This window comes from Dinoponera quadriceps, unplaced genomic scaffold (genome assembly GCF_001313825.1).
Source record: "Dinoponera quadriceps isolate SergipeBrazil2010 unplaced genomic scaffold, ASM131382v1 scaffold169, whole genome shotgun sequence".
In the NCBI taxonomy this organism is placed as follows: domain Eukaryota; kingdom Metazoa; phylum Arthropoda; class Insecta; order Hymenoptera; family Formicidae; genus Dinoponera; species Dinoponera quadriceps.
The window spans coordinates 143,545-159,732 of NW_014554270.1; the positions used below are offsets into that span (position 1 = coordinate 143,545).

The window sequence follows — 16,188 nt, forward strand, 5'->3', positions numbered from 1 at the left end:
GGGGGGGGGGGGAGGGTGACGGCGGCAGCGACGGCGGTAGGGGCACCGACGGCCGGCGGTCGCTCCCGGGGGTGGAGGCAGGGTTGATATTGAATATGATGATATCCTGGATCCGACGGAGCCGCAGCGGACTACCGCTACCACCCTCTTATTCGCCCCCACGGTACGTACGACACACTGCCTCTCCGCCGTGTGGCGACGGGCACTCGAAAGCACGAGAGAGCACAAACGCACGGAACACATATGGGCAGACACACACCCACGTACACACACTCACACACACACACGAGTATACACGCGTGCCCACACGTGTGCCCACACGTTGTCCACGCCCGCGTTCTACACGCCGGCGTTTCGCCGCCCTCCTTACGTCACAACGAGCGGTGGCACATGTGCCACCCCCGAGGGTTGATGTATGTACCGTTTCTCTCTCTTTCTCTCTCTCTCTCTCTGTCTTTCTCTTCGTCTTTACCCTCGCCGACCACGATTCTCTCCATCTCGGTCGGTCTCACCGTCGTCGAAAAGGGACGACGCGAAACGTCACGTGTTCCTCCACTTTGTTTGTGATTTTTTTCTCTGCGGTGCCCTTAATCGTCTTCTCGTAAGGGCGGGGATGTACACGGCGCTCGAGCGATCGCCCGTACCGCCGGGAACGTCCCGGTATGTATGTCGTGTGGGGGATCCCGCCGACTAATTGAGCGTGAACCGTTCAAGTGCCCGGAGGGAGTGCGAAGGGAGTGTGTCGGCACTTGATAACGATCTGGATCGACCCAGTGCGATCGGCCGCTTCGGTGTCTACACGTAAACGAGCTTTAGGTGCGTGTACACCTAGCGAACGAACGAAGAACGAACAACGTGACATATTCGGGTCTAAACGCGCACGAATTTCCTTTTCTTTAATATTATCTGACAAGCCACCTTATGAGCGAATCCCCTCGAAACGTCTTATTCAGATTTGTTACGATATACACCGAAAAAATATTAGTCTTAAATCAGGAATAGATATTCTCATATATAAGTGAAAATATTATAATCTCCTTAAAGGACTTTCAATCTTAATTTGATCGGGTTTGTATCGATGGAAGTATTATTTGAGCTTATTTTAAGACTAAAAATCTTCTAAGAATATTATATTTTTACTTATATATGAGAACAGCTGTTTTGATTTAAGACTAATTTTTTTTGTATATATATTTTCCAAAATGTAACAAAAGTTTGCATTCGCTATTCCTTTATTATTTGTTCCCGTATTCTGAATTCTCTTTTATCAATAAAGTGTCTTAAATGTGTCAATCAAGTGGTTCCTAAGCCACTTTTAGAGGCACTTTTATCGATAGAGTTCAGCGTACGAACATGAATGTATACGCATCTTTAAATGTGAGAAGTGCGGCTCAGAGTGTCGTGTGCGCCACATGCATAATTTTTAATGCGACTAATGGCGCGCGAGATTGTTTGACGCGAAGTCGACAAGTATGGGGCTCGGTAGAAGCGAATTTAATATCAGAAACACGTCGAATGAAAAGTCACGTTGTTCAGTTATTCGCTTGTCCCGCACGATGCGCTCGCGCGCTGTGTATCGATAAATTAGGAAGTAATAGATTATACGACTATTTGAAATTCAATTGGTAATTAGTATGCGTTGCATTATACCGGCGAAAGTTTGGCGCGCGAACTCGACAACTCGAATCAATTTTAAATTCAACGTCCGACACTGCTTGCGACGTGTATAGCGCGCAGTCTCGCCCGAGTAACAGTTGTAGAACTTTGTTCGCGTCAAAATTATTCCACATAATTTCGTATACCGTAATTACAGCCGTATGACCGCTCGATTAATCGTTATCGTTCGCTTGTGTTGTTTGTTACGCTCGTCATCCGCGTCCACAACTATTTTTCCCTGTCGAGCGAACACGATTCTTTATCGGTACGGTGTACTTTGAATAAACACGGTGGCTAATTTCGAGCAGGTTGATGTGACGGAACCACGATCGAAGAGATCACGGTCGACCTGCGTCGGTGTCATCTACGTGTCCCGTCCGGATTGAGAGTCTCCATTCGTAGCCGCGAGCCCTTCGCCCCCACGACTTCCTTTCCCGTGCTTCTCGCTCGACGGTTTCCACGCATTTTTTAAATTCCTTCACCCCGTGGGCGACCCACGCCGGGGAATCGGGCCGAACGACTTTCCGGGCACGCCGTTCAAACGGAGACACGTTCGGCAGCACGTGTTTCTTCACTTCGCCGGTCCTGTGATTTTCCCGCCGCGAAAGCAAACACGCGCAGCTGTCAAACCCGCCGCGCCCGGGGAAAATGTAACGAAACATCCGCAGGCGGTCGAAACCTACAACGCCGGCAATGCGCGTATTTAGAAGTAATAATAATAATAACATCAATAATAATAAATTCCCGTTTCTCTTTGAAGGAACACTCAAAGAAATCAGAAAAGCGAGAGGGTGAGGGAAGAAGATGCAGTGGTAGATATAAAGTAGTGGAAAATGGGATACGCAGTTAAACACATTTTTATTCTTTAAACCTGGTAGAAATTTCGTGCATTTTTGAGCAGTTACTGGACAGCTATATTAATTTCCGTCTAGTAACTGAGGAAACTACTTGGGATTCTAATCAGCTGATTAAGATGACTAACGCTTCTCCTGCAGTTACTGTGCGTAAAAAACGCGCAAAATCTGAGCCCATCGATTGCCATTGTTGATATCGATTCGGTAGATGTTAAACTGTTTAAAACAAGATCCTAGTACTAGTACGTGATTAAAAACTGAACTTACACGTGTGTAATCTCGCCCGCCATGCAAGAGGGTCGCTGACTAGTCCCTGAAGACCCGGCCAATAGACAGCTGGGTGTCGTGGTTCCGTTCTTTGTTGAAATTGTCCGATACCTGGGGAAATTGACAAGGAGATGTGAGTTTAATCCGAAATCGCTTCATTGCAGAATTTGAGTTGCGCGCGACTTTCGTACCCTCGAACGTTTCGCTTTTCGTGACATTCGAAAGAAAAGTGAAAGAGAGACATAAAGAGAGAGAGAGAGAGAGAGAGAGGTGTTTCAGTGCTTATCATATTAATAAAGCAGTTCATCGCGATATTAGTAACGAGAGTGATGTATATTTAACCGATATTGGTATTATATAAGCGCGGACATAACATATGCCTCAGTCGGGTCGTTGTTGCAGATAACGTTATTGGATTTACGATAATTCAGATAACGGCGTATATTGAAGTAATAATCGAAGGAAGCCGTAAAATGCAACGGCGAGAGAGACGGCGGAGCGAACGCGAACGCGTTTACTGACCGAGTGAAGCAGCTTCCTCGGATCGATGTCGGCCAAGCCGTCCTATTTTTCCACGTAAAGCGCTTTATTAAGCCTCAGTTTTTTCCCCCGCTCGTTTCCACATCTACGCGATTCATTTCATATTTTTATCACTCGCAATTTTCATACAACTCGCATCCGCCCGGAATATGCAAGCGGAATTTAAATGCCGCGCAATTTTATAAGCCGCGCTACCTCGCAACAGATTTCGATCTCGCCGTCTCTCTTTCTCTCTCTCTCTCTCTCTCCCTCTCTCTCTCTCTCTCTCTTTCTCTTTCTCTCTCTCCTTTTTTCCCTGGAACAATTAAACGTCAAATTGAGAAAACTCCGAACGATCGTTATTGTATAATATTACGGGTAGTTTTACAATTCCATCTCGGACTTTCGTCCGCATAAATCGTGATATTTCTGCCGCTTGAACGACACGTGTATTTCGATTCTTTTCAAGATTAATTAAAAGATCCAACAATATTTCTTTATCATTATATTTGGAGCAGTTAAGATTAAATAAGGAGGAATATATAATCAAGAAATATATAATATATAATATAGGCTATCTTTTAACTTTCTATTAATTATTAGTATGAGGTATGAAAATAAAATAATAGAATATATTATAATTATTAATAATAATATAACATATAATATATAATTATTATAATTTTTTATTTTTCATACTGTCAGAAAATCTAAAAATCCTTTTAAATATTATATTATTATTAGGCATCTTTTAACAGTCTTGAAATAAAGAATATCATAATGAAAGAATAGAAATAGTCTCTATCTTCCTACAGGAAGTTAAAACATGTGTCTCATTCATAAACTCTTACAGAACTACTATACCATTTAAAAATAAAAAAATTAGCTTTGAAAGAGATGTGGTTTTAAAAACATTTTCCCTTTCTTTCACGAAAACCTCAAATATCGAGTTTTCTTTTGATTGTAGTTTATAAATTTAGATCTAAGTTTCGATTTTAATTGTCATATTTATGACCAACGCCACAAAATTATCTGGAATTGATGATTTAGATCCTGGATACAATTTTTGTGTTGACCAGTGTTATTAGAGAATCAGTAGACATTTCCTCTCTTGGGCTCGTCTATTTATAGGCCGCTATTCATGCTCAATGGAACTTCCTATCTATCGAATTCGGTGTCTTAGTCCAGATTATCGGCAAGCCTCCTCCTCCTACCCCCCCCCCCCCCCCCCCCCCCCNCAGACACACGTTCACACGTTGCCAAATCCATTCGTAGCCTTGGGAGAGGATCCTCGGCACCTCTCGCTACGCGGGGACCTTAATGATCCGACCTCTCGAACGCGAGAAATTAGTCGACTTAAGCCGGGCTCTATGCGATGGGACAGCGGTTGGGAAATCGAATCGGTAAATATCGGCCCCCGGGATCCGGTGGACTTTTTGCGCGGATTAGAGGGGATTAAATTGATCGGCAGCGGCGGCGGGTTTCTCCTCGATCGATCGAAACGCGCGAATCGAATGGAAGACGGAATTATTAGCCGAGCGAGATTTATCGTTCGCGTTCGCTATGCACGTGGAGACGCGCATCGATTCGCGCGTGTTTCGCGCCTTCGCGATTATCAGCCCGACACTCAGCCGGGAATATTTCGTCGCGCTGCTTATACATAAATTTTTTCATCGATTCTCTGGAACGAACAATGAACAGCCCGCGCATTCGCGAGCCTACTGGCTGGTCCCGCGTGGGACGTAGTTTTCGGCGTCAAAAGCCCGGAGGAGGCGAGCACCAACGTTCGTCCGAGGGATCGCTTGATCCACATGTAATTGATCATCATTATCAAATAATAGCTCACGGTATCCCCGCGGCCTTCCCCGCGGCCGATCTCGCCCGGAGTATAATCCGCGATACCGTCGGCGCGTCGCTCGCTATAGAAAACGCGAGTCATTCAAGGATCGGCATTCAAGAATCAGCCGCGATCGCGATTGAGGGGGCTCGGGCTGCCGGTTGGCGTGGGCGGTTTAATTCGTTTCGGGTGCGTGTTTCTCTCGCGTCTATCCGCGTCGGACAATAAAGCGTCATTTCCATTTTACCGTCGACGGTAAACCACCGGAGAAAAGGACGCGCGAGCACGAGAGAGAGAGAGAATATGTGAGAAAGAGAGTATAAGACGTGCGGAAGGATACGCGCGTGATACGAGCGACGCGATCGCCGTGGTCTTTTGTCCGTTACGCCGAAATCAGACGGAATTTATGGGATCATAAACGAAGCCGCGCGCTCATCAACAAAAATACCCGCGATCGCGCTCTTTGTCCGCGGGCCCACGTGGCGGGGCCCGAGGGAGCGTCGTCGCGGTGAGGCTGACGAGACGAGACGCGGACGAGAGTCTCCTCGACGGGTCTCTCTCGATTCTTAAACGGACCCCCAGCACGCGCTTTTACGACGAGCCGTTTCACGAACGAACGCCGTCAGCCGGGCAATTAAAAGCGCTTAAAGACGCGTGTATACATGGTGTCCGAGAAGTCCCGATCTTAATCTTAATCGCGGATTTTTCGTGCCGAGTGTGTACTAGAGTTACGCGTCTGACATTATCCGGATGCTCGATTATTTTATTATTACTCGGACAGCGAGTAAACGTGTGACGCTTCAAATCCAAAGCCAGAGTCGGATCCGAATCCGAAGTTGGAGTCGAATATCTATTCTTGATTTAAGACTCATTTTTTTCTGTGCAGTGTGTCTCTCTTATGAGGTTCCGTCCGTCGGCGGTCAATTTGTATTCGCGTTCGCGTCTCGCTTAGCGTTCCCCAATATTCGACGTTTGATATTCAGCCCGCGGGACACAATTAAGAGCCAAGACACTTCCCGTGTCCGAGTGCAACGTCGGCCGACTTGATTCGCGAGGTTCCTTGTGTCTTGTTAGGGCAGCTGCGCCGACGCGTCGATGTCTCTCCGTCGTTCACGTGAAATCCGCTTGAAATTGAGCTGCTCCGGAGCGCCTTATGTGTGTGTGTGTGTGTGTGTGTGTACACATATCGGTACAGCGCGCGATTCGCCGGAACGATCGCGGAAAACGCGATCGTAAGTCATAAATATTTGACGCACTATCGCGGTGAATAAGGCATGGACGTGACATCGGGGTAAGAGGGGGGCGGCAGGGATGAGGCTGCGACGAGCGCCGGCGAAATATTTATCATTTAATACCGCACATTTTGATGGGCTTTTTGTCATTTATACAGCGGCGACCGCTGGTCTCGCGCTGGTCCGGCGAATTTAATTAATGACCATCCAGTGTAAAGTCTGTGCGAGCGCGAGAGAGAGAGAGAGAGAGAGATCGATCGGTATCAGATGTCAATTAGCAGCGCGCGTTGCAAATCGCATAATCACGCCGCGATGACGACGGTAATACGGCGATGCCCGGAAAAAGAACAACGATCTTCGCACGAGCTTTCGTGACACGAGATCAGGGAAGAGGGGTTGATTGCGAACCGAAATATCGTTGTGGAGATTTCTCTCAGCAAAGTGTGTTTCATTGGCACCGAAAGTGACTATAATTTTCCATCATTGCACTATTATTATAAAAGCGTAAAAAGGGTATAATCGAGGCCGAAAATAGCTATAATTTCCTTCAGTGTATACGTAACATTGGCCGTTAAAATGTCAACAATAATTTATTAATCCGATGCGCCGGGCGAGTCGCGTAATTCAGTCGTCGGGACGAGAACACGACAATGTGAGGAGGAAGGATCTTCGAATCCGTGATACGAGGCGACAGGGTATCTTCACCAGCTAATTGTCGAAGCCGACATATTCGGCCGCGTTGCGGGCGCAGTTGCGTTCATGAAATTATTTCATCTCGATTAATCGGATAGAAACCGCCGGGGAGGAGAGGGAGGAGGAGAGAGAGGCGCGCGCAACGTCGCTACGTACGGATCGGCGGTTTGTTATTGATATGAATGAAACGCGACGCGGTGTTTTAGCGATCGAAATTTATACCGGAATATATACACCGGAGGGCGCAGCCAACGGAATACGCATACATATGTATCCGTGCGGATGGCCATCTATAATTCTAACAGAGAGCGGAATTCGCGCGCCAGCGCCGCGTCGTAAATACCAGCGCGCCACTGTCGTATTTGTAATCGACGTAATCTGTCTAATACGACAATGAAGTCGGTTACCCATTAAACCGTTATTGAAATCGTATACGATTACGCGAATTACGGCGGTAGTTTCGACAAGTGCGCCACTGCGACAAATGCCCGGGTGTATACAACGCGTCAAACTGGTAACACCGGCAAATATCGCCAATGCATTTGACACGATTACGCAATATCGATATGCGCGCAACCGTTTTATCTCGTCCGATAATGAAATTACGTTCGCGCGTCGTTCGGTCGGACGTCCCTTCTCTTTTTTTGGGCCTCTTCCGTTTCATTCTCGAAAGAAGAACTCGCGCCGGTTCCCCTTGGTAGAAATTTCATGCACTTTTTTTTTTAAGCAATTGCTGGATAGTTATATGTTAACTTCTAGTCTAGTAACTGAGGAGTAAAACTACTTTGGGGTCCCGATCAAGATGCAACGCTCTTTCTGCGCGAATAAAAATTAGTCTTAAATCGAGAATAGATATTTTCATATACAAGCGGGAATAATCTTCTTGGAAGATTTAGTCTTGCATTGAGTTCATGTAATACATCGATATAAATTCAACCAAATCGAGACTAAAAGTCTCCTAAGAAGTTTATGATATTCTTGTTTATATATGAGAATATCTATTCTTGATTTAAGACTAATTTTTTTCCGTACACTGTGTACAAAAAATGCGAAATCTGAGCCCATTTACTATATGAAAACAGAACAATAAATGGACAAAAAACTATGTAATTGATTGATAAACTAGCCTGCTGCTCATGAAATTTTGCAATTTTGCTATATAATATTAGACAATAACTGGATAAAGTATCTATGCAAATCGCACATATATTCACCAGGAAAATTGCTTCAGCTACCGAATGAAACTCTATCAAATTATTGTCCATTTCCTATATAGTATTGTTACAACTAATGAGAATACATAAATATCAGACGTTTAGGAAAACTGCATACATTTCTGGCCGTGCGAGGAATATTTTTTTTCCTTTTACGAAAAGGATCCGCGGACGTCTGATGACCTATTTTGGTGTTTTCAAATCTTTCCCCTGTTGATTCGAACGTTTAACTCACTCTGTTTGTTCGAACACGCGCAATTCTTCCCGAGGAGTTTCCCAGTTATCGCAGTATTTTAACGCTCAGAGCAGCGAGTGAATTTGTTCAAGGAGCGTCTCGTTTCCCTATCGATTCCGATTTTCATTGGCCGCTCCGTAATTTATTCGCTGAGCAACTGCTTTCGTTGCGAGCCGCGAGACATTAGGGGCGTCTCTTAATGCAGTTACCGACAACAACACGATCGCGCGTAAATTTTCAGACCTTTCCTCTCATTGTACGAACGATATATCCTTCGCAAAGGAGAAGATCGCGCGCGGTCACGGAAGAAAAATCGCGCTTCCGAAATTTTGCGAGATACTCCCGGCGAGTAATTTACGATAACCGTAACCGGAGCAGATGTCACGCGATATTTTCGAGGTTTCTGTTACACGCGATAAAAAATGGTAGACACACGCGAGAAGGCACATGGCGCGCTTAGGCAGTTTCTCTTCCAGGATCATGTGAATATCTGCTTTCAGGACAAACACACCGCGCCTCATGGTGTTGGACTCCGATGAGCGGAGTCGTTCTATTTCAGAACGTACAGTAGACTACAGAAAGGTTGTTATACATTTTTTTCTTTTTGGATAAGTTTCGGAACGCATTTCCTGTCCAATAAAAGGATTGATTTTTCAGGAGATATATTTTCTGTTGCATGCGAGATGCGTTGCAAAAATCATAAAAAAAAGGGTAACAACCTCTCTGTCCACCATTGTGTCACGCGCTCGTACACGGCGTGATCGACTAATTTCGGCGCAAACGCCCGCACCTGCCGCGGATACTGGCTCCCAATCGCGATTTATTCGTAATACGGCGATCAATCCACGCGTTATCTTCGGTAGATCAACAGAAACTTGAATAATGAGGTTAACGATTAGAAATTCTTCCAAAAATTCTTAAACTATAATAACTATGTCTTCAATAATTATATAATCAAATGTTTCTATTTTATAAAAACTAATACGTATTGTTTGTCTTCCAAATAAATATTATATAATATTACATATTTTAATATATTTAAATTTCTACGTTTATTATTTGAATGAATTTTAACAGGATTCAAAAAAAAAATATATATATATATTTTTTATTTTTTTCAAAAAAAAGAAGAGTTTTGATTTACTTTATATTTGGTTTACTTATATTACAAAAGATTAAGAAGAAATATCACAAGTAACAAACCATCCAAGTAGAATTTACAGATTTTAAATAGAAGCTGTAAGTTAAATAGAATCAAAAGAGGTTGCTATAAGCTTCAGAGTATCTAAATAGGCTTTACATGAAATATTGAAGGTCGAAAGTAGAGCTACAATTTTAGCTGAGAAGGTTAAATAGAATCAAGTGAGATTCATATAGGTTTCAGAGTATCAATGTAGGCGTTAAATAGGATTTTCAGGCCGAAAGTAGAATCAAAATTTCGACTCGGGTAATATAATTCGGTTTAATCCAAGTATTTTTTTCTGTAGTAAAATAATTGCTGCAAATATTCCTTAGCAACTATTTATTTACTTGAATTATTTACTTGAACGTAGCACTTTTTTTTCCAATGTATATTCTTTCGAAGCCGTACTTGCTTTGACACTGCATATATTGGAATATCCGCAACGAACTTGATATATATATCAATTAATTAACCATTATAATCAACAATTTATCGTAAAATAGGATTGGGCGCATGGCTTCACGGAGCCGAAGCTATGTATGTATCGAAGGAAAGATCTTCCCTTCCCCCGAAAATCAGAGACTCCCGATCGACCGACCGACCGATCGATCGATCGATCGAATCCTCCGGCGCGACTCGGCGGGCGAGTGGCGATTTTAAGAGAACATCGCGAGAGGGTGGCGACGGGGTAACAAGCCCAAATGGTTTTCATCGAGGCCGCAAAAATCCGACGGATGTAATTCGTCACGAGTGGACGACGCAAGAACGTAACTGCGATATTTTTGCGGCGACGTTTTCAAAATTGAATTGCTCGCGCGCTGCGTCGCGTCCCGATACGATTCTCGTTTTTTACAAGGATGCAGGAATGAACAATATTTACGACGATCCGTTTTCGGCGTGGCCGGCGTAGCGTCGTATATAGACACACACACACGCGCACACGCATGCACAGGACGATTCACTATTATTTCTTTCCTTTTTCGTGCGCTATTTTTGCGCGGGGCATTAAATTTATATGCATACCTTTAGCGTCAGTTTTTATCGTCGCCGTATTGTTCCGCCCGGCGTTTACCGTATAGTTTATCGTAATGCGATCTTTTTGCGCGCGTTCGACCGCTAGAGAGCGGTTTCCGGCGTCCGCTCGCGCAAATCCGAATTCGCCACCAAGCCGCGCGCGCGACGAGAATGGTCGTCAGTTGGTTAACCCGCAATATCCTAACTTGCGCCCGTATATGGCCGCCCTATTTGGCTATCAAGTAATCCGCGTTCCATTGCAAATAGGTGCAAATAGGTGCTTGCAGGAGTGCGCCATAAAATGATCGTTCCCCTCCCCTCTCTCTCTCTCTCTCTCTAACTTATTCTCTCTCACTTTGTTCTCTCGCTTCGTCGCGCGATCGTTAGATAATTTCGAAGGCTCGTTGCATTGTCACCGTCCGGTCGTGTCATTACGTGCGCGAAAGTGTCGCGTATTATCGCGCGATTTATCGCGCGAACTCGACAGGTGCATCTCGATGTATGAATCGCGAATATTAGCGCGCTCTGCTTAGCGATTCGTTATCGCGAAGCGCAACCGCGCTCGGTCGGGAGCGAATCATTTAGAAATTTAACGCTATGAATGTTAAGTAACGTCCCTCGTTTGCGTCGCCCGTTAATGTACCGAGGGGGAAGCAGGTAATTCGGTAAGCATAAATTTTACAGCCGCCATTTCCCCGCGCCGGTTCCGCGTTTCCGGTCAATATTTCGATCAAGGCCACGTCGCGCCACGTTCATTGGATCGCCTAATTGCCCGTTCTCGTTTCGCGAGTTTTTAGCCGCTCGTCGTGCGATTAGAATGTATCGACCGGCAATGAAGCGACGACGACGACGACGTTTAATCGACCGCGGCACGTGAGAACGCAACGTCGTAACTCGCTCAGTCGCTCGATTGCAAGTTCTTTTTATTGCATTATCTTGTATAAAAATTATTTTATAGATTCAATTATTTCGCGTGAGAGAATGAACTACGAGACAACCTACTCGCGGCAGAAGGAAAAGTATGAAGGGAAGGCACTGAGTGAATATCAGGCGGGAGAAGGTTATAATATTTAACTGCATTGTGTAAGAGAAAGCGACATTTGGTCGAACGATGACGAGGAAGTGCCAATCGATATTGCGAACGAGTCTCGCACAAATCGTCAGCATGGAAATCATCATTGAATAAAGTGCCTAATAAGGCTGAATAGATAAGAAGGGGATTGAAATCACTTTTTTTTTCTTCGATGCAGCTTGGAACGCGAACGGTGGTCCAACGGGAGAACTCGTTTTCGAAAGATAAATTCCCTTATTGGACCGTCTCTCCCATCGGCTGCGTTCCAAACTGCGTCGAGGAAGAAGTGTTCGAACAGTTTTGAAAGCCAGTGTGCTTCATCTACGTTAATATTATCGCTTCGAGAGCTTTTGTGACATAATGGCGATACACCGAACAGTACGCGCCGGGTCCGACATATTTTCATTGACAATATTTAGGTAGCGCCCCATTCAGATAGAAGAAAAGTTATTCGAACGGATTATAGATTACGGGTGCGGTGATACCGGCATGAATTAAAGCCGAGTCTTCGATATGAGCGCGATATTGTACGGACATACAATTTGTGTGAACAACTTCATAATACGACCCTATCTCCCCTCCGTCTCTCGACTATCCCCCTCCCTTCTCACCGTCTCGATAATTCTAAAATTGATGTCCGAGGGAGAGAGAGAGAGATACGTTCTCCCGATAAAACGAGACGGAGATTGCAAAGTCACGCGCAAAGAGGCGTGGGATTTCCGAAATGGAGCCCTTAAATATTCATAATCCTGTTTCTAAGGTACAGACGTCTTCGTAAGTGACCGAAAGTGATACACGGAGACGCGAGAGACCGACGATTACGTTAATTTACGTTTCAATCAGCGTTAATTCGCGACCAAACACACGGCGTGGCTGCCGAACGATCGCGTCTTACGGATACGATCGATTACGGGCGAGTTATTAAGACGCGTGTTAATGACACATTTTTGCACAGTCGAAGGCTGTTACCCGGTAATTCAGCGTCAGGGAATTCATTAGCGGCGCCGTCCGCATCATATTTCTGTATTCAGCCTGACGTACGACGGTGCATGAAGTCAATCGTCGCGCGACGGGAAGCGCTCTTAAACGTGACATATTCCACGCAAGCTTTGAAGACGATGACGAACGCATTCTGCTTTGTGGCGGCGCGCCACTCGGCGGAAAAGTTATGCATTCGCGAGATCGCAAACGAGATCTTGATGAGACGCGGGAACCGTCAGCAACAAAATACCGTGCGGAAGGCGGCAGGTTGTAAAAGTGAGTCGAAAGCTCGCGCGCGCGCGCACGTACGAGCGCGTACGCGCGTCGGCGACGGGCGAGCACCGCCGTCGTAAACTTTTAATCGCGCGTGTCTCTCAGCCTACCCCGCTGCGGCTCGTCCCGAGGCGCCGAATTCTCGAGATTGCTCTTACACACCCCGGGCTCGTTCCAGCAACCGTATCCCCGCGAATCTTTTCATCCCCCGTCGCTGATAATATTTACAATTCGTTCGCAGTTCTTTCTCCCTACATGTGCGTGTGTTCCGACACTGAGAGACAAATGTTTGACGTTTGTTCAATTGTACAATCATCGTACGGCGAGAGAATTATATTCACGAGAACCATCTTTCTGTATAATGTGTGTAAATGTTGCTGTAGTGTCAGTGATGGATTGAGAAAGAAAATTGCTACGTGCGAGTAAGTATTTACTAAGGAGTATTGAAGTAGTTTACTTCATTTGGATTAAGTAAATATTTTAGCTTTTCTGTTCTTCCACCGTGTTCCACACTAATCGCTCAAATGAAAATACAGCAAAGCCAGAATCGAAAATCTCTCGTTCTCCCCGGGACCAGTCGGCCGTCTCTTTCTCGCTTTCGTGCGAAAATCGAAACGTTCGGCATCGCTGAAAACGCTCTTCGGTAGAAATGACAATTTAGCGTTCAGAGCAAAAGGCACAGCTACATCGTAGATAACCGGACTAGAAAGGGGAAAGTTGGGGCCGAAAGCAGCTGTAATTTCTCTCAGTGCACAATTGTTACTCGCACCGGCGATTTCTCCAAGTTTTAGTTATCTCGCTGATAATAAATCACGATTCGCGCGGCCGTAACGTTGCTGCGTGGGACGGGGGTTAAAACAGGCGATAGTGATTCGCGCGAATCAAAGCGGAAAATCAGACTCCGGCTACTATGTAAATCCGTGAATTATACGTCGGCCGATCGTATCGAATGCACAGATAGTTTCGTAATAGATTCGTAGCTCCTAGTCGCCGCTTTCGTCCGGCGGTGGGTGCGATCGACCGCCCTTGGTAATTCTGCGATTAATGCGTCCAATCCGTCCCGCATTACACGCGCGCTATCGCAGCACGCGACGATTTGCGCGCGCGGAGCGAGCCGGTCCCCCCCCCCCCCCNGCGATTTTCTATTGCATAAACGCCGATGGCGAATTGTTACCGTTACAGATGTTACTAATATCCGCCGGCATCAATAATAACTCATGACGTTAATCTGCCGACGCCGCGCGCGTTACGCGCCAAGAGTATTCTCTAGCAATCTTTCCACCGCGGTTCCACCTCGCTCGTGTACACGTGATTTCTCGCGAAGGGAAAATCGCGCTTGTGACTCTCGAATGATCCGCCGGGGCGTTATGAAACTGCTCGGAGAGGTTCCCGAACGAAATCGCGTTCGGTTATTCCCGAAGAAGTACTGTAGAAATCTAGGGATTAACTGAAGGATTCTGCGCGATCGGACATTTTTCCAAACAGTGATAAATGAAACGAAGACTGCTCTTTATTGGTGGTACCGAGGGAAGAATTAGAAAGGCCGCGGGGAGCGAATGTTTCGGTTGTGAGATACGAAATTTGTCCCGCCGGGTCAAAGGTTTAGTTCTCCGAAACGAAACCCTTTTCGTTTCAGAGCGAAGGAATTTTGAATTTCGACTCGGCCAAACGGGATTTTCAGTGCGGAATTCAAGGATCATTCGTGGAAAAAAACCGTCTCTGCGTTCGTCTCTCGTACGTTTGCGGTACACACGACGGAAAATTTCGTCCTCCCACAATCGATGTTCATACTGACAGTATTGATATTTCAAATCACACCAGACCACCCGTGCTTCGCTCCTCACGGCCTTTCAAATCAGTATTCCGCAATAGGTTTTCCCAGGGAAGCTCCACAAGAAACACAATGCTCAATACTTCGATCTCCGACGGGATATTAAAGAAGTGCGAGCGAATTCCGTGCGGGGAATCGACCCTCTGGAACAGATCTTCACCCAACACGACAAAACAACCACTCCTCGGAGTCAGCTCGCTCGTGACATCACCCCGACGGACGATCGAACCTGGATCCGGCGGGTTCGCGCGGGTTACCTGTCGAGGACTCGTCTTACGCACCCGAGGACGCGGTGAAACCGGCGTGCATGGCGTATCGCGGCGCCGCCATGTGCTGGGGATGCGGGGTCGGCGGTAGGGCCGCGTGCGACGGCGGTACCGGTGCCTGGGGGTGGGCGGCCGCCGGTCTCGAGAGTATCGTGTCGATTCCGTGGGGGTTGCTGCCGACGGAGGTGATGGAGGTGGCCGGGCTGTGTTTGCCGCTGCCGGTGGGCGACGATTGGCCCTGCGTGATGGTCGAGAGCGGCACGGTGATGCGCGGCAGCTGGATGCCCTGTTGCTGCTGGTGCGACGGATGATGCTGCTGATGCGGCGGCGGTTGCTGCTGCTGGTGTTGGTGCTGCTGCTGCTGTTGCTGCTGATGACTCCGCTCTGCCATGGAGTGCAGCGCTGCCAACGGCTGGCTGCCGAGCATGCCCCCGCCGGCGGCACTCAGATTGAGGAACTGCAGGACATGGGGCGCGGCCGCCGCGTGGAAGTCGTGCAGCCAGGGCGGCCGCGGCGGTGGCGGCGAGTGGCTCGTGGCGGGCGGCGGCGAGCACGAGCCCAGGGAGGAGCCCGCGGACGAGCTGCGGTCGCCCTCCAGGTGGTTGTTGTTGCGTCGGTGCGCGTCGCTGAGCGACGACGACATGTTCTCGGCGATCTCGAGTCCAGTCTCCGGCGTGGAGCGCGATGGCGGGTCCGGGCACGGGTCTCCGCTGTCGGCGCAGGCCTTGCCGCTGGTCAGAGAACACACCATCTCGCACCACGCATAGTTCGGTAGTGAGCGAAAAATCTTAGCCGGTGCTTAGCCGCGTGCCGGGGTGAGAGGGCGCGATCCGTCCGGATGGTCGTGTCGTGTCTCGCCGTCCACGGGGCCGCTTCCCGGGGACTCTCCTGGCGAGCGCGACGAGGGTGCGAGGCGAGCGGGCCGCGCGGTACGGCGACGACGAGTATCGCGGTCTCACTTCCCCCGGACACTGTACGCAGCAGCTGGACCACACGTCCGACACTCAACGCGGACGCGATCGCGACTGCCACCGGTGATTCCCCCCCCCCCCCCCCCCCCC

At 47.3% G+C, this 16,188-nt stretch overlaps 1 protein-coding gene across 1 annotated transcript in view; it reads right to left on the minus strand.

The window, feature by feature from the left end:
- The window catches only part of LOC106740903 (homeobox protein Nkx-6.1), a 40,293-nt gene extending 24,415 nt beyond the window's left edge, over nucleotides 1-15,878 (minus strand). Inside the window, exons 1-2 of the mRNA XM_014612370.1 lie at nucleotides 15,143-15,878; nucleotides 2,778-2,888 (exon numbers count right to left, since the gene is read on the minus strand). Of these exons, the coding sequence (XP_014467856.1) occupies nucleotides 2,778-2,888; nucleotides 15,143-15,878 (847 nt within the window). The remainder of the gene's footprint in view (nucleotides 1-2,777; nucleotides 2,889-15,142) is intronic.
- Between the last annotated feature and the right edge of the window lie 310 nt (nucleotides 15,879-16,188).